Here is a 21,909-nt window from a genome sequence, read left to right as displayed (position 1 = left end):
CAGTCCAAACCGAGCCCAGGGTTCTAGCCATTCCTGATGCCTAACATGTAGGTAAAGCCATCTTGGACCCTCCAAACCTACCCATCCACCAAACGGATATCATGAAGTGATCCTAGTTGTCACTATGTGGAGAATCGCTGAGCTGAGTTTTTCTCAAATTCTTGTCCTACAGAATTCATAAGATGTAATAAAATGGTTGCTGTTTTAGACACTAAGTGTTATGGTAGTTACTCAGCAATTGATAACTGGAACCTATTTACATGTGTATGACAGAGGCAACATAATAAACCTAACAGTACATGAAAGGACTGTCTGATACATATATTCAGTGAAATGGATGAATTTAATGGATGCATTAAAAGAAAACACAACTTAGGAGGGCAGAGAAAGAAGCAAAAAAAAAAAAAAAAAAAAAAATTCAGGTGTGTCCAAAGCACATAAGGACTGATTTATCTAAGAAGATTGTATTGCAGGAATGGGGTTTCTGCACTAATAGGGAAGAGACTGCCTCACTAGCCAGGAGAAAAGGGAATTCCCAGTAATGGTACTTTGGGAAAAGCCCAGAAACAGGGGCAAGAGCTTTACTAACTACAATGAGAGGACTTTGAGGAAGTTTTTTGGGTGACAGATTTAGGCATGTGTTAGGAGGTTGAAGGAGAAAAGGAAGTCTGGTGCCCCTTCTTGGAGTGCAATGAAGCTTAAAGTGAGGAGATTTTTGCAACATATGAGATGTTGGGAAGTGACCAAGGCATAGGAAAAGCGGTATAGTCAAAGTGATGAATAAAGAAAGCAACTTTGGCAGTTGAGGCGTGTCTAGACTCGTAGAGCACCAAGGCAGCACAGAGGCTGAGGAAGAGGAGTTAAGAAGATTTGATGAAAGTCTGAACTAAAGGTGACAATTGAGGAATGAGGAGAAAGGAATTCATCAAAAAGAAAGAAGGAATTTTATATTGGTTGGATAAGCCAAGCTCTGATCTCATTTATAGCCTTAAAAGTCAATGGTTTTATGATTCAGTTAGCAATTATATATGACAACTAGAGAGCATTTAACTAGTTTAGTTAGACAGATTTAGTAATTGTACGGGTATTTTGATTTGTATTGGCCTCAGTTTGTCTACTTTCAAATATTGTGAAAATTTGTTAATATCAAATATTGTTAATGTTGTGTTTGGGAAGCTGCAAAAGACTATAAAACAACAAGACCTTCCTTAAATAGAGTACATAGAGGAGACCATTTATATTTCTTTCTGCTGTCTGATCCCTCAGTTGGGAAAAGACAAACATGTCTTAATTCTGCAAAGATTAAAAAAATAGATAATTTTGGATAATGCAAACTAAGACAAAACACACCCCACCCCGCAGAACCACACACCATTACCTATCGAAGTAAACAAGCCTATTGGAGTTTTATTTTTCTGATTCTTCATTCTATCTGCACATTAGACTACCAAAGTAGCAGATGTTAAGTTAAGCAGCCAGTGAACGGCCAGTCAGAATGATGCAGGTTAAATGGTAGGAATAGCTCTATAACTGCTGCTTCTGCATATACAATATGTACATAAATCATCTGAACGTGGCTGTAAAGAAGTCTTTATGCAAAGTGACCCAGAGAAGAAAGTATCTAGGTTTCCCCCCACCCTTCATTCTCTTTATCACCACAAAGGCATTAGAAAACAGCATTTATCAAGAGAAAAGAGTAAATGAAGCAAACCTCCTCTCTGAGAACACAAAGGATACATTTATTTCTTAGTGACCATCAGAGTTGATTATAATGATTTCTTCTTATTAATGAATTAGATGTCTAACCTGGGACCAAAAATGTGGAGTCAAACAGCATATGCAAAAGCAAACGTGAACTGAGCAGGTAAAAAAGAAAAAAATAATAATTTAATAGGACCAGTGGCTTTTCCATGTCAATAGGAAGGTTACATCACAACTAAAAGGGCTATGATACTGCTTTGGGGTTCAAGGCACAAGAAAGAGTTTCCTATATTTTATTTCACCAATACAAGTCTATAGATACTTGGCTAATAGATTGAATCTACTTTGATTTGTGTAACAGACACATACACAGACAGTTTTGGCATATTATTTACCTGAGTTTGTTCATTCATTCATTCACTCACACATTTATTCATTTTACATTCACCGAATACTATATGCTCAGAATCTAGTTTGGTGCTCTGACAGGTTAAAGAGATGAATAAGTCACAGTCTTCAAGCTAAGTGGCTTTCCATCTAGAGGTAGGGACCTATATAAAGAGATAGATACAGCATAATGGGATACATTCTCTAACTGAAAATTATATAAGAACATAAAGACAGGAGTGAATAAACTATATAAAAATAGCTAACAGTTATCAAACACTTAACCAAGACTGATGTGTTTCACTTTACATGTATTAATTGATTCACATAACCATTGCAACAAGCCTATGAGGTAATTACTTTTACCATCTCCATTTCATTGATGAGACAACTAAGGCATAGACTGGTCAAGTGACTTGCCACGGTGACAGAGTCAGTATCCAAATCCAGGTAGTACAGCTTTAATGCAGTGTGGCTCTGCTGGTACCATGTTACTTAAGGTAGTCACAGTGGGCTTCATAGAGGAGGTGACATGGAAAATAAATCTTAAGGGATGAGTAGGATTTCTTTTGTGGAAAAGGAAAAGAGTATTCTGGGAAGAAGAGCTATAATATACACAGATTCTGAGGTATGACTAATGTATATGTGAAAGAAACTAAGAATTTCACTGTGAAAATGGTAACGTTATTTGATCTTGATATGGGATTGTGCATTTGTAATGCTGGGTTGTTTGGAGTTCAACTAAGAATCAATTTGTACTTATAGGGGATGTTTAAGTGGCTTGACTACAACTGTGTTTTATTAGGTAACTCAGGAGAATGAATTAGAGAGAGGGTCTGGAAGAAAGGAGACCAAATGAGACAGTTGAAATATCCTAGAAAAAAGTTATAAAGCTCTGAATGAAAGCAGTGGCAGCCCTTGGGGATGGAGAGGAAAGATATTAAGGAAATAAATCAACAGATACTTAAGTGGGAGTGAGGGGGAACCCTGAATCCAGGATTTTTAATTTGGGAGACAGTATGGATGATGATACCAGTAACCAAGGATAGAAATATAAGAGGAACTCTTTTCGTGCCTAGTGCAGCCATGGCTTGTGGTCCCAAGAAGCACCTGAATTGTGTAGAAACTCCAAAGCATTGGATGCTGGATAAACTGACTAGTGTGTTTGCTCCTTGTCCATCTACAAGTCCCCACAAGCTGAAGGAATGTCTCCCCCTAATCATTTTCCTAAGCAACAGACATAAGTATGCCTTAACAGAAGGTGAAGTAAAGAAGATCTGCATGCAGGGTTTCATTAAGATTGATGGCAAGGTTCGCACTGATATAACCTACCCTGATGGTTTTATGGATGTCATCAGTATTGACAAGACTGGAGAGAATTTTCGTCTGATCCATGACACCAAGGATCGCTTTGCTATTCATCATATTACACCTGAGGAGGCCAAGTATAAGTTGTGCAAAGTGAGAAAGATCTTTGTGGGCACAAAAGGAATCCCTCATCTGGTGACCCACGGTGCTCGCACCATCAGCTACCCTGATCCCCTCGTCAAGGTAAATGACACCATTCAAATTGATGTGGCGACTGGCAAGATTACTGATTTTGTCAAATTTGACATTGGTAACCTGAGCATGGTGACTGGAGATGCTAACCTGGGAAGAATTGGTGTGATCACCAACCAGAAAAGACATTCTGTTTCTTTTGATATAGTTCATGTGAAAGATGCCAATGGCAACAGCTTTGCCATCTGGCTCTCCAACATTTTTGTTATTGGCAAAAACAACAAACCATGGACCTCTCTTCCCCAGGGAAGGGGTATCTGCCTCACCATTGCTGAGAAGAGAGACAAGAGACTGGCGGCCAAACAGAGCAGTGGATAAAATGATCTCTAGGTGACATGATTGGGAAAGTCTTTGTACTTAATTAAAGATAATAATACATTAAAAAAGAAAGAAAGAAATACAAGAGGAATATCAGATATGGAGCCACTCGGTGGTAAATACTGAGTGCCTACCTTGCACCTGGCAAAAGTACATGGTTCTAAGGACACAAAGATTCCTTCTTGACCTCTGAGTGCTCAATGCGTGGCAGAGGAGCTCATAGACAAAATCGATTACCTAGATAAACAATTCCCTCCATCACAGCTAACTTTTAAGAGAACAGAATTTCTCTCAGTGGCCTGATTAAAGGTAAAGAAAGAAAAGCAACTCCACAATCAAACTTCAAATCTGGAATACCATCAATTGAACTTAATTGTGGTACTCAGATAAGGAAACTATATTAAAGTGTTCTATGCAGATTAAAATCATGATCCAGATCACAAAATCCACCTCTATGCTTTATATTAAACATACAACATGAAGAAATACAAGAAACAAATTAGATTTCTCCTTTAGGCAAATTTTTTAATGAGCTTAATCCCGTGGCTTGCTATTAATGCTAGTGACTGGCTTCTTTGAAATGAGGCATGCATTTTCTTCCTTGTTCATATAGTCAGCTTCCTGTTTAGTATTCATTATTCACGTCTGTTTTATCAAAGAGCACTATTACATGAAACCATGATCCAAGCATGTTTGGCTCTAATTTTTATCTCTGGAGGGAAGGAAATTATACACCCTTATTATACTGGTATATGATTGTTATGTACACATATGATCATAGTGCATATGTGTTCCTTCGTATTGGAAGGTGGTGTTATTTAATTCGGTCGTTAGGCTAAAGAACCTTGTCTTAGTCACACTTGTCTTAGTTTAGAACATCAACATGCCATTGAAGAAAAGCCATTAGCCTTGTAAATAAACAGGAAAAACAAGTTTTGATCACAGTCTCATTTAAACTCTAGATATTCTAAGAATTTCTTTCTTTTTTTTTTTTTTTTTTTTTTTTTGCGCTACACGGGCCTCTCGCTGTTGTGGCCTCTCCCGTTGCGGAGCACAGGCTCCGGACGCGCAGGCTCAGCGGCCATGGCTCACGGGCCCAGCCGCTCCGCGGCATGTGGGATCTTCCCGGACCGCGGCACGAACCCGTGTCCCCTGCATTGGCAGGCGGACTCTCAACCACTGCGCCACCAGGGAAGGGAAGCCCCTCTAAGAATTTCTTATGTGGGATTAAGAATAGAGAAAACGGTAAATACATTTTATCTGAATACTATAACTCCTGATAACTTTAGCCAACAACTGGGGATACCACAGCTATTGCTACTCTTTCGAAGCCAAAACAAGATTTGGATCATTGCCTCTTTAATTACTGATCGTTATCTATGAAACATGCAATTATGATGGCTGAGACAAAATTGGGCATTTTATTGCTACTGTTTCCCAGCCATTCACAGTGAGGTGACTTTAAGGTTGTCCACATATGCTTATTACATTTTATTTATACAGTATTTCTTTGACCTGGGACACCTATGGCTACATTATTCCATTTTCCCTTTACTTTAATTTACTATATTCTATGGTCACTGTGGAACCAGGTGGCAGCAATGAATTTATGGTTTAATGGGCTACAAGAAGAATGAGGTTTTTAAATACAAAGCTATGTCAAGAAATCACACAATAATTAAAACTTTAAATTACCTAAATATACTTAATATATATTTATCAATGTAGTAGAATATCAGATAGCCATCGAAATCAGTGTTTTGACTTTGTAAAAACAATACATATGTTTAAAAAATAATAATTAGTGAAGAAATTTCCCAGAAATATAAAGAAACATGATTACAACTAATATGTATAGAAGAAGACTGGAGAGGAATTAAAGGAATTAAGGGACTATGTGTGAGTTTAAAGCAATATACACACTACGAGCTCAATATTTTAAGTATATATAAGCATAAAATAATTAGGAAAGTAGAATCAAAATCATAAAAAATAGTTATCTTTTGGACGTTAGGTAATAGGTGATTTTGATTTTTGACTCTGGCTTTTTCTATATTTTACAAGTGTTCCGTTTCCTGTTACTGATACAATGTAAAATTAATAACATTAGAACTTTTATATTAAAATTAATTATGCTAAATTAATTTAATGGTAAGAAAGGCATTTAAAAATAAGGACATATATATATTTTTTAACATCTTTATTGGAGTATAATAGCTTTACAATGGTGTGTTAGTTTCTGCTTTACAACAAAGTGAATCAGTTATACATATACATATGTTCCCATATCTCTTCCCTCTTGCGTCTCCCTCCCTCCCACCCTCCCTATCCCACCCCTCTAGGTGGTCACAAAGCACCGAGCTGATCTCCCTGTGCTATGCGGCTGCTTCCCACTAGCTATCTATTTTACGTTTGGTAGTGTATATATGTCCATGCCACTCCCTCACCTTGTCCCAGCTTACCCTTCCCCCTCCCCATATCCTCAAGTCCATTCTCTAGTAGGTCTGCATCTTTATTACCGTCTTGCCCCTAGGTTCTTCAAATAAGGATATTGTTTAAACAATTTCAACTGCTGTAAGTTTAAGCCTTAAGATATGAAGGAAATTGAACTCTGCCTCCACACTCCACCCTTAGGCTGGACTGGACACGATGCCATCCTGTCTACCAGGTTTGTTAAAGATGTGATTTCTTTTGATTGATGAACAGATTCCTTTTCAACATTTTCTTTAAGCAACTGCATACCGCACTGCTTTTCTAAATTCACTTTTGAGGTACTGCAAAGAGATTCACATATCTACTCCCATGCCTTCTCTCGGTGGCAGTGGACAAGAAGGGGTGACTGGAGGTGGCACAAGAAGGTCTCAGTGAGTAGAGTAACCCTACTTCTGACCCAGCTGCTGAGCCCTACATTATGATAAATTATTTTACTTGCCTGGAGGAGAGAGATTGTATTTTCACAAAAAATGGTAAGGGCACTAGAGGTAAGAGATACATGTTTAAACTGGAAGAAGACCTTGAGAATTGAAAAAAAAAAATCTATAGCTGGGCATTATGTAGTTCCAGTTGAAATTTAACAGCAGAAAAATTGGAAAGCCTGAGGTGAAAACATCTAATCGGGAAAATATTGATGTATTCATACTAAATTTTCCTTATGCTTGGAGAGGGCCTGCAAAGCAAATGTCCAGGAGTGGAACTCTTGCTTTCTTACTATCCCAGAGAGAAATGATGCTGAAACTTCTGAACCTAAATATACTATTGTCAGTTTTGTTATAGTTATTAATTGTATACTGGAAAAGAACCAATCATAACATAGTTGGAGAGTGTTTCCCAGGCAACAATTTGAGGGGCCACTTTTAATCTGTAATGACCCATGAATCTTTAGCTATAAATAGGAGAGTCTGGAATAGAAGCCCATTCTCAGTCCACAGGCCAATATTAACTGTGAAATGGTCCTCTGATTTCTTTTTTTTTTTTTTTTGTGGTACGCGGGCCTCTCACTGTTGTGGCCTCTCCCGTTGCGGAGGACAGGCTCCGGACACACAGGCTCAGCGGCCATGGCTCACGGGCCTATCTGGTCTGCGGCATGTGGGATCTTCCCGGACCGGGGCACGAACCCGTGTCCCCTGCATCGGCAGGCGGACTCGTAACCACTGAGCCACCAGGGAAGCCCCCTCTGATTTCTTATACTCTTATTTCCTTCATCAATCAACTCCTGCCTCCCCTTTAAGACTTAGCTCAAAATTGCCCTCCCTTTAAAACCTATCTCCATATCCTCTGCATATGGAGAGAAAAGGCCATTCCTTTCTCTCTCTTTCATGTGTCTTTGTTGAGTACTCTACTATCCACTTTATAACATCATACTGTATTAATGTGTCTACATTTCTAGAAAGATACCAATAAACTGGGATCTCAAAGATAAAGGCTCCACATTATTCATATTTATATCTTTAGTGCCTACCACAAGCCTTTCACACCAGAGATGCTCAATGCTGTTGCACAAGTTCTTGCAAAAATGTTTTTAGAATATAGACATAAGGTGTACACAGCTTTTAGATAGCTGTCTTTATAATGTTTGATAATGCTGGCAACATGCAGGTTGTTATTCAGAGGACAGAATTATTGTTTAACACCAGCTTCCAGTTTGTGTTTTCTGAGCTTGTCTCAATAAAAAACAAATGAAAAGCTGGAGATATTGCACACACTCCCTCCTCCCACCCGTCACAACAGGGTTATGAGAATTGGATCAGACAGGATACCTTGCAATTTTTCTCCTCTGGTAGCTGTTCCACAGCTGGTAACACATTTTCAGCCTTGTTAAAAATTCCTCCAACTGATAAAACGTCTTGGACCTTTTCCTCAAGTACCAATCATCATTACTACCCCCTTTGCCAACAACTTTTCTCCCTTTCCTCCTTTTCTTCCAAATGCAGAAGAGATGTGCTTCAACTGTTGCCATGTCCAAGAGCAGTGCCTGTGATTTTGCACGTACTTATTTGTCTAACATAGTCTCTTTGAAGTCAGCGGTAGGTTTCTTTTAGAGTACAAGACACTTGCACATCAAGAGGTATTCAGGCTTTGCTAATGGGCCTTCACAAACATTTCACATTTTGGATCAACATGTCTGCCAATATGTAATCTATTTTAAGAATGCTATTTCTGTAAACAGAAGCTTTCTGTCAATTCATGACATGTGTTAAATAAAAGTATGCTAGACAGACTAAAATGTCCACACGCTAATATTACATATAGAAGAGCTTTGTATTTATATTTTTTCAGCATTAAGTTCATTAGACTTTAATGGCCATTAACGTAAGAAATACTTATTGAGACACTGATTGATGATGAAAACACCCTCCCGCATCAAATCTACAGCAGATGGACCAGAAGGAAAAAGGGTTTACAAAGTAGAAATTTCTTACTCAGTTTTTGTCTATCACAACTGTCTATTCTTTCCTCTTGAGGCAAGGGACATACTGTGCTATGGAAAATAGTAAGATTTCAGTTTAGTTGTGGAGAATTTCATAAGACAAAAGAGAATATAATGTGGCCTGTATTGCAAGAATTTTATAAATATTGTTGTTAAATTTATTGAAGAGAGAATAAATGTAATTTTGTAATATTTGCAGAGAGAATGAAACCCAAATGAACAGTTCATGTTCAGTTTTGGTGAATATACTGCCAAGATTGAAATGACTTTTTGTTGAATATCAAGAGCACAGAATAAACAGAAGAATCATTACTGAATTGGAAAAGTAAGAAATCATTCTTGGAGAGGAAGAAAAAAACATTTCAACCATTCTCCCTTTATAAGTCCAATTTCATATGGCCTTTGGGAGGGTTTTGCTGGGTAACTTGAATTTATTCAATCTTTTGATGGACTTGAATTTTCTCCTGAGGTGTTTTAAGTATTTTTTTCATCCTTAAGTAGCCATGTAAGGAAGAAGTTTTACTGGTGGGAAAAGTAAGGCATAAATATTTCAAGTAGCCACTTTCTTAGCTTAGACTAGTGCTCTTTTCACTCAAACACTCTGGCTTTTTATTATTTAACTGCAGAAATGTATTTGACAAGTGGTAGCCCTTAGTAACTACTATAAGGAATTAAAGTCTTTCCTTTTATATGTTCGATAAATGGATAGTGTTTAAGGGGATGTTTCCTGTTCCTAAATGCACTGTGTGAAAGTGGACAGCTATAACTAAATATAAAAATAATAGCATTTTTTACCCCTCAAAGGTTTAAGCTTCAGTGAGCCAAATCGTATCATAAATACCAGTGAAATAAACAGTTTAGAGATTAAAGACAAACCACTAACAGAGTAGATCTGCAAGCCAAGCACATAACGGGAAAAAGTCTGGTTTGCCATACGGACCTGCATTTCATATCTGATCAAGTAGTTAACCAAATTATACACAGATATTTTGAGCTTTGCTTTTAAATAGTACTTTATCACCTGATTACTGTGTTGCTTTTCTTCTTATCAAAAACAGAGTGATTTGAACAACTCAAGCTCAGCATGGTAGCCAGGCTTCCGGTGGTTTGGGTAGACACCACAGGAGATGCAGAGGCTGCGGGGCATGAACGGAATCACTCAGTGAGAACCACATGGCTGAAGGGTAGAGAGAAAAGATAGCATACAGCTTGGGTTGGCTATAGAATAACATGACAGACGAAGATGCAGGAAAAGAGATGGGCATATAAGGATTGTTCACAGGTATTATGAAAAGTATGGTTGAGGTGAGTGCTAAAAAGCAGTCATAACTCCCCGATTCTCTTACTACATAGACCAGTACCATGGGTCATTTTCAAAAAAAGCTTTACAGAAGTCACTATGCAACTTCCTCTGCTCCTGGGAGTATATGTATACTATATAAAATTGACACTCCTATTAAAAACATATTTTTAGGGAAGAAGTCCATTGATCTCATCATTTAACAAGGAGGAAATTTCCAGATAAAATAATAGTTTGTGAGCTCTCTAAGACAAGAAATAGGACCTAACTATAACCTTTTGTCCTTGGGTAAGGATGAATAAAAAATGATATTAGGTTTGAAAAAGTATCACATGCAGAGTAATTCCATAATATAGGACAAATAGGAGACTAGAAAGATGGCTTAAAATGCAAATTTAACATTTTTCCTATTCTTATAGATCTCAATTTAGTTATATTCCCTTAAATTCTAATGTGTCAAAACTAAATGGTGACAAAAGAACCTGATTTTGCTCATTAGTACAACTATTAGTTCTATTATACATCCCTTTTATTTACTTGTCAATAACTGGGACTCCTTCCAGAGAATAGTCTGCTAATAAATTATGTTTTGTTCATTTTTTTAAAAAATGTCAGCTTCCCAACATTTATCCTGGTCTAATGCATTTAAATGTTGTTCAGATAGAAAGCCTAAAGTAAGATACTTATTGAAAAGCATGTTCAGCTGCAACCATATCCTGTTTCTCCTAGCCTTTACCTATGAGGAGTTTGATACCATTTAGAACAAGTGATCTTAAAGGTACACCTCTATCAATAGAGATCAACAGTTAAACGGACTATTTTTATTGCTGTTTCTGTCACCTCACAGACCATGCACTGCTTTGTTTGGGGATTTTTTTCTGGTACCAGAGTGATTTATTGAAGAAAGTGGCCAAGAACCAAAATTTTGTATTTGTTGAAAAATAATGCAGTTGGAAAGAAGAAACAAAAACTCCCATTTTCCAATTCTTATATCCCATAGGAATTGATTAATAGGCAAAATATTTTGCTTTTTTTTTTTCCTTTGCACATGTCCTCTCTCTCTCTCTCTCTCTCTCTCTCTCTCTTTTTCTCCCCCAAAGCTCCTGACACATTTTACTGCAAGTTTGTGCTGTACTTTACATCTGTTAGACAAGTTTCTAGATTAGAGGTGGCAGCCTGGGAGTGTGTAAATGTGCCTAGTTACTATTTCTTTGAATGTATAGATATGTTCTCTGTCACTGGGTATTATAACGCTATCATCAGTCACTTCAGAGTATTCTTTTCGGCAATCTATGCCTTACTAGAAGATTACTATAAGGATGATCATGCCAAGATGAATATCATTATAGGTCGTCACATGTATAGCTCCCTTTGGAGATGGAAAGATTTATTGGGGAGCTAAAGAACATTAGATAACTGAGTGTTTGCAAAATTAATTTTCACATTCACAATAGATTAATAAGTAAAATAGACACTTTCACAAACACGCTGTTACTTTTTTAAAATTTTGGTGCTTATTTATTTGTTGACTTATAATTGGCACATAACATTGTGAAAGTTTAAAGTGTACAACGTGTTGATTTGATATATTTATATATTGTAATATGATTACCACTGTCATGCTGTTACTTTTTAAGTAAACAAGAGCGAGCTGATGATTTGGCTGATTGGGGTGAATTTATGTATATTCATGTAAATATTCTTGTATGTATATGTGTGCATGTATATTTAAGCCATGATGAAAATAAACCTCAAGCTGGTCATCTGTACTGTTCTGTGCTTTCAGATAACTCTTCATTAGCAATTATAAATTTAAATACTTTTCAGGTCCGGCTGGCAATAGATTCGTATGAGCAGGTATAAGACAGTAGAAACTGTGACAATGGCAGTGAATGAGTAGTGTATACCCGAGCGTGTTAAAATTCAAACTCTTAAAACTCACCATGCTGGCTAAATAAAATAACTAAGGGTTGTCATATATGCTACTCTATAATAATTTTTCCCCTTTAACTTTTAAACTTTCCTGTGGTTCCTATTTTCTTTTTACATTGTTAGTAGCTTTAAAAAAATCTGTATTAATAACTTATACTTGTATAGTATTTATTCTTAAAACACGTTACTGATATACAAAACTATTCCAGTTGAAAAAAGGGGAAAACAGGCCAATTTTAATAAGAATGTTAACTCTTTCTGACTATATGGACTCCATTTAGTGAACTGGAAATTAACTGAATAAGAAGTCAGCTTCCATTTTCTTTACACCTCTAAACATAACATCAAACTTGAATAAATGTGGACTCAGATAGTAAGAGAATTAAATGCAAGTCCCTAAAGGCAGAGGTTTCTAGGAATGCGCTTATAATAGAGTTTCACCTGGGATTCAATTAAATATTTAGTGAGAGTGGCTGAAAGAAAGGTTCTGTGCTGAAAGCTGTGGGGAAGACAGAGATGAATACGACACAGTTTTTGTCCTCTAGAATGTCATGATCGATGGCAGCTAACACATTTCACTTAGAGTGTGGGGTGTAGGTGGTGGGGACGAGCCCCCTCCTCTTTCTCCTCCAGCCCCTGCAAAACTGTTTATATTTGCACAATCCTATCATCCTTTCCCCGTTTTGTAGGATGAAGCATCCTTTTTCCTGTTCAAGGCCAATACCTCTGCATGTGCCCTTGATCCCATCTTCTCCCTCTCTCTTCTCAGGAATTGTACTATAAATCAGTAGTCAACAAGTTTTTTCTGTAATAAACCAGATAATAAATATTTTAGGCTTTTGCAAGACATATGGTCTCTGTCGCAACTATTCAACTCTGTTGTTGCAATGCAAAAGCAGCTGTAGACGGTATGTAAACAAATAGATTTGTCTGTGTTCCAATAAAATTTTATATATGGGCGCTGAAATTTGAATTTCATGAAATCGTTATGGGTCATGAAATGTTCTTTTTATTTTTTCAATCGTTAAAAAACATTAAACCGTTATTTGAGGGTCATACAAAACGAAGTAGTAGGTCACATTTGGCTCTCAGCCGTAGTTTGCTAACCTTTGCTATGAATAATTGCCATTTTTCCATATCTTCAGCCATTCCTTTTCTACTTTCTTCCCTTTAGCCTATAATCACACTAAGGAGAATATAAAAAATATTTAACAATGACTCTGGACACTGACTGATGACTCTAGATTCTGAATAGATCGGAATAGATTCCACCATGGAATCAGAATAGATAAATCTGCCTATCAGATCTAGTAGGAGCCATACAACTAGTGAATAATTTCAATGTGTATAGGATAAATACCAAGCCAGAACACACCTTCTCATTTCATTTGAAAAATGAAACAAAGCACTTTTTGCACTGCCGTCTTGATATTACTCCACTTCTCTCTTTATATCCAATAATTTGGAAAATGATTGTAATTTGTCATCTCTCATCTATTCTTCCATAAGGCATCTGCTTCCATCATTCCTTTAGAACTGATCTTTCCAGAAGAAACTTTCCCTTTAGAATTTTTCAGCCCTTTTTAAGTGTTCTATTTCTGTCAATTGCATCAAACTCCCCTAGGCATCGTCCACTTTTTTTTTTTTAATTTATTTATTTATTTTTGGCTGTGTTGGGTCTTCATCTCTGCGCGAGGGCTTTCCCCAGTTGTGGCGAGTGGGGGCCACTCCTCATCGTGGTGCGCGGGCCTCTCACTGTTGTGGCCTCTCCCTTTGCGGAGCATGCTCCAGACGCTCAGGCTCAGTAGTTGTGGCCCACGGGCCCAGCCGCTCCGCAGCATGTGGGACCCTCCCAGACCAGGGCCCGAACCCGTGTCCCCTGCATTGGCAGGCAGATTCCCAACCACTGCGCCACCAGGGAAGCCCCATCGTCCACTCTTCCGACTTTTGATTCTTGGTTGCCATGGCAGGTTCCTCTTCATCCAGCCCTCTTTCCTACAGCCATTCCCACCTGGTGTTCTCAGCATTCTCCACCCACTGCTCCCTGTTTCCCGTTCTTGCCTTGGCAGTCTGATCTATTCTCAGGGTTTGATTTTCACTTTTATGCAGATGACCTCTATGTCTGCATCTCCAGCCTTGACCTCTCTTTAGACTTCAGACTCATTTTGTCACTTGGATTTCCCTGAGGCATCTCAAAGTCACTGTGTCAGACAATGAACCTGAAGTCTTCCCCACCAGACCTGCTTCTCTCGCATGTTCCATATCTTAGTCCAGCAACACCATCCCTGTTGCAGAAGCCAAGAAACCTGGAATCACTCTCGGGGCTTTCCTGCCCTTACTCCTAATTCCACTTAATTAAGCCCTGACTCCTCCGCCAAATATTTCTTAGTTCTGCCCATTGAGCCGTATCCCTACTACTGCTGTCTGTGCCCAGGCATCTTCACTGAGCTGGACCACTGTGCTGGTCTAGTCCCTGGTCTCCCTCTTTACACCTGGCACTGGGTGGATAATCGCAAACAGAAGTGTAATCAAGGAACACCCTCCACCCCCCCACCCCACCCCCCACCCCCCGCTAAACTCCTGCATGACTCACTATCAGGATACTTAGCATGGTCCCAAGAGCCTCCACCATATAGACTCTTCTTCCTGTCTCAGTCTTACCTTCTATCAAATCCTATATGGTTTTTTTTTTTTCCATCCCACTAACAGGGCACTGAACATAAAATGCAACTATACACCTCCATGTATTTGCAATGCTATTTCTATCACCTAAAATACCTCCTCTTTTCTTCTCTGGCTATTCCTACTCATCTGTTAAGATTCAGCTTCTGGGCATGGGGTGGGAGGGCGAAGCTGGGGCGAAGTGAGAGTAGCATCGACATATATACACTACCGAATGTAAAATAGTTGGCTGGTGGGAAGCAGCGGGGTGGGATAGGGAGGATGGGAGGGAGGCTCAAGAGGGAGGGGATATGGGGACATGTGTATGCATATGGCTGATTCGCTTTGTTGTGCAACAGAAACTAACAGTATTGTGAAGCAATTATACTCCAATAAAGATCTATTAAAAATTAAAAATAAATAAATGATTTAATTAGAATGAAAAAAAAAGTTTCAGCCTCTGAATTCATAAAACTGCTTTAAGAGCCTTTCCTCATTGTTTCCATTTTATTTTCCAATTTGTATTGAAAGTACAACTTCTCTCCTGTAACTATCCCAGCTTCACCTTTAATAAGTAAGCAAGGTATGATTAGTCATTGCCACTCCAGCTCCTACTCTAGCATCTGGTAAACAGGTTTAGGTGAAGAGTACTTGGCAAGGCATGGGACTCAGAGTGCCTGGGTTCCGGACTCAGCAGTACAGCTTACTTGCTCTATGGTTTTGGTCTTACACTTTCTAAGCGTCCTATTTAAAATGGAAACCATTCATGAAAAAATACTTTTGGGACATCGACTATGTTTCAGGCATTTTTCTAGGCACAGAAAAATTCTCACCTTCGAGGAACTTTCATTCTAGTGGACATAGGAGAAGAAGGGGAGAAAGAAAATAAATAGGTAATAAGAAAATAACTAAATAAAACATACGCTGTATCATGTGGTAAGTGCACAAGGGATAGAGAGTGAAGTGTTAGGATGGAGGAGGAGGTTGGCAAATTTTAGAGAGTGATTAGGAAAAGCCTGACTGAGAAGTGATATTTGAGCAAAGACCTGAAGGAGGTGAGGAAGAGAGCCATGAGAGTATCTGCAGTGAAGAGAATTCCAGAAAAAAAGAAATGGCAAACACAAAGGATCTGGCCCGTTCCAGGAATAACAAGGGCGTGAGAATGTTGGAAAAGAGTGAGCAAGGGAGGGAGAGAGGAGGAGACGAGGGCAGAGACATGTGTGAGGTGATTGAGGCATAAGAAGAGCAGCAGATAGTCCTGTCATTTGTAGCCCCTTGTAAGGACTTTGAGTGAAACAGAAAGTCACTGGAGGGTCTTGAGCAGAAAAGTGAACAATACGAATAAGGTTAAAGATGACTCTGGCTGCTGTGTTGAAAATACACTGTGTGAGAGTAAGGGTAGAAAGAGGGGCCAGTTAGGAAGCTGTTAACAATAAACCAGATGAAAAATGATGGGGACTTGAATCAGGTGAAGGTGATAAGACATGGTTTATTCTGAATATATTTTGGAGTAGAGTCAAAAAAGACTTGCTTGGTTTGGGATTAGGGAAAAGAGAGGAGACAACCTGGACTCCAAGGATTCTCACCTGTGCAATTATAAGGAGGGAGTTAGTCCTTTATACCAGGAAAGCCTGCAAAAGTTTTCCAAGGGATAAATAAGAATAGGAGTTTAGGTTAGGTCAAATTAACTTTGAGATGTCTATTATATATTTAAGTGGAGAAGTCAAATAGGTAGTTCTACCTATCTATCTATCTATATGTATGAGTTGAAATTTATTGAAGGACTTTAAGCTAAAGATAAACATTTTCCAGTGAACAAATAATATGAAAGCCTCTAGACTGCAGATAAAGGAGAGAGGCAGTCTGAGGACTGAGTCCTGTGCACCCCAATGTTTAGTGACTGGGGAAATGAGGAATAACCAACAAAGGAAACCGAGAAGAGTCAGCAAACATGGCAAGAGGAAAACGAGGAGTGTAGTTTCTTGGCAGCAAAGTAAAGAAAGTTTAAAAAATAAATAAAATAAAATAGGGCGGTGCACAGGAAGGAGTAATCAACTCTCTCCAAAGCTAGTGATGGGTCAGGTAAGCAGAAGGCTGAGAATTTACCATCATATTTAGAAACTCAAAGGGCCCTGTGACCTTGATGAGCAGCTTTGATGAAGTCGTAGGGGCAATGCCAGACCACAGAGTGTAAATAGCTCTTTCAAGGAGTTTTGCTAAGTGAGTGGATAGAAATGAGGCATAGATGAAAGGTGATGTGGGAGAAAAGAGACTTCACTTTTAAAGAAAAATAAGCATACTTACAAGCTGATAGAAATGATACAGTAGAGGGAGATATTGATGATATAGGAGAGAAGAGTCAATACCAGAGCAATATCTTTGGACAGGCAACAAAGAATGAGATCTTGTGTACAAGTTGAGTGTCTGGCCTTGATAGCAACACAAACAGTTCATCCATAGTGACAAACAGAAGGTTGAGATACGGAGGAGAGCCTACGACATTTCTCTTCTGCTTCTATTTTCTCAGTGAAATAGTGAACAAGATGATAAGCTGATCACAAAGATGGGGGGAGGAGGTGTTGGAGTTTTGTTAGAAGAAGAAAAAGAATGTCTTCTGGATGGGAAGGGACTTAGTGGACCTGGAAAATAAGATAGGATTAGTGACTACCACCTAGACTCAGTTGAAATTAGTGGTTATGAATTTAAATCAAAATAAATCAGTATAGTTGTACATTGTTCTTCAGTCATGTTCAGCTGGAAATGGGTCTGAAATAGGCAATGTAAGGTTGAACCTGAGGCGGGGTCATGCCAGGAATGTATTATAAAGCAGGAGATGCGGGCAAAGGGAGTTGAGGGTAAATTTCAGGAAGTGATTACAATGATAGGCCATGGAATCTAGTTTATTTTGGAAGTGGAAAGGTGGTGGGATCCATGCATGGTAGGTCCCAATGGGGTTGAAGGATTATAAGAATCATATTACTAGGGGGAGGAAGCAAGTAAGACAGGAGGTAGTTAGAGAATGGAGACCATGGAAGGGTTACAATTATTGTTATGAACAGTTGTATGGTATGTACAAAGGAGGAAAGTAAAAGATAAAGCTATTGGAGAAGGTAGTCAGAAACCTACCACTGAAAGGCTTATTGACATGGATATTGATATAACCAAGAATTAGGTTATAAAGGTATGATGTTAGGGAGAGTAACAGTAAGACAAAAGCTAAAATTTTCAGGGAAGGAGGGGTTGACATGGGGGTTGTAGATGGCTGTGTACAGAGATAATGATAATTTGTACCTTTCAGGTTACTGAGGATTAAAGAAGATATGAGTGTACTAGTCCATAGTGAACTCAATAAATATTAACTTTTATTATCCTACCAAGTCCATAGCTGACAACTATGTTGCAAACACCAAAGCATATCTCATCTTAAAACTGGCTGATGCAGGATGAGTATTATGCTAGAACAGATGCTTGGTTTTCTGTCCAGATTACTGTCGGAGATGGCTACAGGAGTCTGAAGGGAATGGGCTTAAGGGCACCAGGAAGTAGAATTCCTGTGATGAGATGATTTTGGTATATAATACACTTATAGTAATCAGAAATTCCATAAAATCATGATTTACCTATTTGAAGAAAAACTGGTAGCTTTTTTCTCTTTTAATTAAATTTCCATTTGAGCCATTCTGCCCAACATGCTTATAAATGAAAAACGTAGGGCAAGAGAATCGGTCAGAGATTTTGTCAGAGCACTGGCCTTCCCAGCAATGTGAGTTCTCAGTATTCTGGAGCATGGTGTTCTTCATAAAGTCTTCACAAATCAAGGACGTAGGCTCTCTTGTTGTTTATCATTATGTCATGAGAATAGGCTAGATTCTTCATTGAAAATAAATGTGAATGCTTTTCCACACTTTTTCTATTTATTGAATTTCTGTATTTCTTTGGCAACTCTTAAAAAGCCCTCTGAAGATTTCTTTCCATGTATCCATCTCATTTGAGAACAGGTTGACATTACAGCTTAAACTTGGAGTTCTGAGCTGTTCTTTTTGGAATAATCTACATATTTTTGTTTTGCTACCAGATCCAGAGTGGTGACCCAATATTTTATGATATACCCATAAAGTTTGCAGACCAGTGAACATTATTTTTACTTTGTTTTGAAGAGCTACTGTTTAGATTTCTCTGGGAATACAATTTTGTCCTGCTCCCAGCTTTCTATTTTAGCAATGAACAACCAGAATTAGAAAGAAATCGTTATTATCAAGATCTGCAGGGGCTTTTGAAACTGACTTCTGCCATTGCTGGATACACGTGAGGGTTTTTAATGTGTAATTTCTCTATCTCCACTTGTGATTTAGCACTCAGGGATAACAGAGAAAGAGAAAGCTGAGTGGTAGAGAGGCAAACAGCAGGAGTTCCCACCATTCACTTGGGTATTGGGGGAGACTAAAAGATTTGGGGGGAAATAGATAAAGCATTATGGAAATAAGGTGTGATGGATCCTTCATTTTCTCTTAGTGGGAACTTTTTAAATGTCTGTTTCAACATCCTTTTACAGAGTTCACACTTGGGTAGGGAGAACACTTAACAGTGTGCCTATCCTAGGGTTCTGAGTGGAGATGAAATGATTAGGGGTATTAGCCTGACCTAGCGAGTGTGAAACAGGAGCTTCGACACTCTGTGGGGGAATGACCTTGGAATTACATTTAAAGCTCAGGCAGATTTGGAATCAAAGAATGAGAACACAGGAAGGGACTGTGAAAGCTGTCTAGCTCTGGAAGCAGATGATAGAAAAAGGTAAGAGAAGGTGGATCTGAAAGAGCAACTTCAGAGGTAAAAAAAAAAAAAAAGAAAAAAAGAGTCTTCTTCAGGAGGTGAGGTGGAGAAAGTGAGATTATGTGATAAAACTAAAAATGCAGAGAAACTATGAGGAAAAGCTGACCACTGTCATTTCATCAAATAGCTGTTCTTGTCAGAGGCCTGAATCCAGTGCAGAGCGACTGATGAGAAAACATTATTCACCTATGGAGTGACGGTGCCTCCTAAGACATAGTTGGTGAACATGTGCTGGAGACGGAGAGAGAAAGTAGGACAGGGAGGAATGCGGAAGATTCAGAATAGTTGGGCCAAACTTCTCCAGTGACAATGTATCTACATTAGCCTAAATATAGAAACTTAAAGGATTTGTGCCCTGACAGTGTTCTAGAAAGCAAAGATGGATTGAATCTTCATTTCTACTCAGCAAATGAGGCCTTTTTTGGCTTGCTCTGTTGTCAAAAGGAAAAATGTAAACACATTTTAGTTTGCATTTATGTGAAACATAAAGCAAGTTAGAAAAGCTAGAATATATTTGTCCCAGGAAGACAATGACTTTTAGCTAATTCTAAACCATTGGTACTTAATTGAGCTGTTAATACCATTCTCACTCTATTCAAAATAAATTGTCCACTCTGTTCCCCTTGATTTTTCTTTTTCCCACAGGATCACATCATAATTCATCCACAGGCTCACTGATGTATTGAATTGCCCTCTAAAATAAGGCCTTACTTACAATAATATTCTACAATATCAAAGGCATATTTTGCCTTCTTTCATACTGATATTTTTACATTGAAAAAGTGACAACCATTTCTGGTACTTCCCCGATTTAATAGGGCTCTGAGATGAAGACTTCATAAAAATGCAGTGTCTATTAGCTCAGATTATAAATAGAATCATCTTCACAATATGAAACACCAGCTCAAAAGTATTCCTTCAGGCAATCTCAATATAACTAAGAGCAGATTAAGTAGCCAGATTCAAAGAATTCAAGAATTCAAAAGAAGTTTCCCTTAAGTAAGCCATAAAACTCTTTATATACACAGTGTATATATATATATATATATATATATATATATACACAGTGTATATATATATATATATATATATATATATATCCTCAGTAAAATATATATATACATATATATAACCTCAGTAAAACAATTACCAAAAAAGTTGAAAGGATAGGAAAGTAAGTAGTGGGAAAATATTTTTAAAAGCTAATTCCCTTTTCATTTAGACTGGAATAGAAATTCCTAAAGGAGTAGTTTTGAAAAATGCCATGAATATGGGTTGTATTAATTTTTGACATAATTCTATCTAAACCTTCTATTTAAAGACTATCCTGTCCACAGTAGATTCTCCACAGGAATATTGAGATACCGTGATTAAATATGCTACTCTAATGTCACGTAAAAAAATAATGACGCTACTAGTAGGTTTTATGTGCTTGCTCATGTTTACGCTTCTCAATTTTTAGGACGTAATGATTTCCAAACAATTTAGATGCTCTGTGCTTGAAAATAATAAATCTTATGACCTAGTGAAGCTCTTATGTTTTATGTCACAACACTTAAAGTCTTGTTTGCCATCTTTGTGGTAAGTCAAAGACTTTGGGTTATAAATAAATGATGTGAAAATAACATTATTTCCTGTATAAATCTAGCTATAAGCTAAATATAGTTATATGGAATAGTTTGGATAATTCAAATTCAAACGTATTTATTGCACACTTTGCCCAATAGTGTCAGGCAGTAATGTCACTTAATCCTCAGAGTATCCTGAAGGGTACACGTTACTAATCCCAGTTTACATCTGAGGAGGAGTGAAGTAGTTCTTAATGTCAGACTATTCATAAATGGCAGAAATGGGACCCAATCACGTCTTCATACCCCATGGCTATGTTTTATCCATGAGACTTCAGGAAAAGCAAAATTCTGTGACTAATTAATTCCAGTGCATATTTTGAGGGAATTTCACTTCATTATTGCTTAAGTAGGCTTTCTCCACGGGTCTGAACACCAAAATAATAAGGCAATTGTTGAGGACATAATTTAGCAAACCAAAAAGTTAGCTTGCGCAGGAGCAGGGTTGAGCAGAAAGTTTTGAGTTCCACATTACACTTTTCTAGGTATTTGTGTGCTTTACCATGAGTGTGCATTATTTTCACAATAAAAACAAAATAAATTACAATTTAAAACACTTCAAATTGTTTAAAAACAATGTGTACTATCATCTTTTATCACTTGTGTAAAATGGTATGCTACAAAGTAAAGTGTATATATCCACCCAAATGTTGATAGTGGGTACC

General features: G+C 37.9%; 1 protein-coding gene across 1 annotated transcript; it reads left to right on the top strand.

Moving 5' to 3' along the window:
* The first annotated feature begins 3,174 nt into the window (after positions 1 to 3,174).
* On the top strand, positions 3,175 to 3,966 carry LOC102986540 (40S ribosomal protein S4, X isoform-like). Its single transcript, XM_007128316.1, has one exon. It carries the CDS (start codon positions 3,175 to 3,177, stop codon positions 3,964 to 3,966), a length of 792 nt encoding a protein of 263 aa, XP_007128378.1.
* The last annotated feature ends 17,943 nt before the right edge of the window (positions 3,967 to 21,909 follow it).

The sequence above is a fragment of the Physeter macrocephalus genome, chromosome 2 (genome assembly GCF_002837175.3).
Source record: "Physeter macrocephalus isolate SW-GA chromosome 2, ASM283717v5, whole genome shotgun sequence".
NCBI classification, from domain to species: Eukaryota; Metazoa; Chordata; class Mammalia; order Artiodactyla; family Physeteridae; genus Physeter; species Physeter macrocephalus.
Note: the sequence above shows the minus strand (reverse complement) of the source record. Positions and strands in the feature narration are given on the sequence as shown.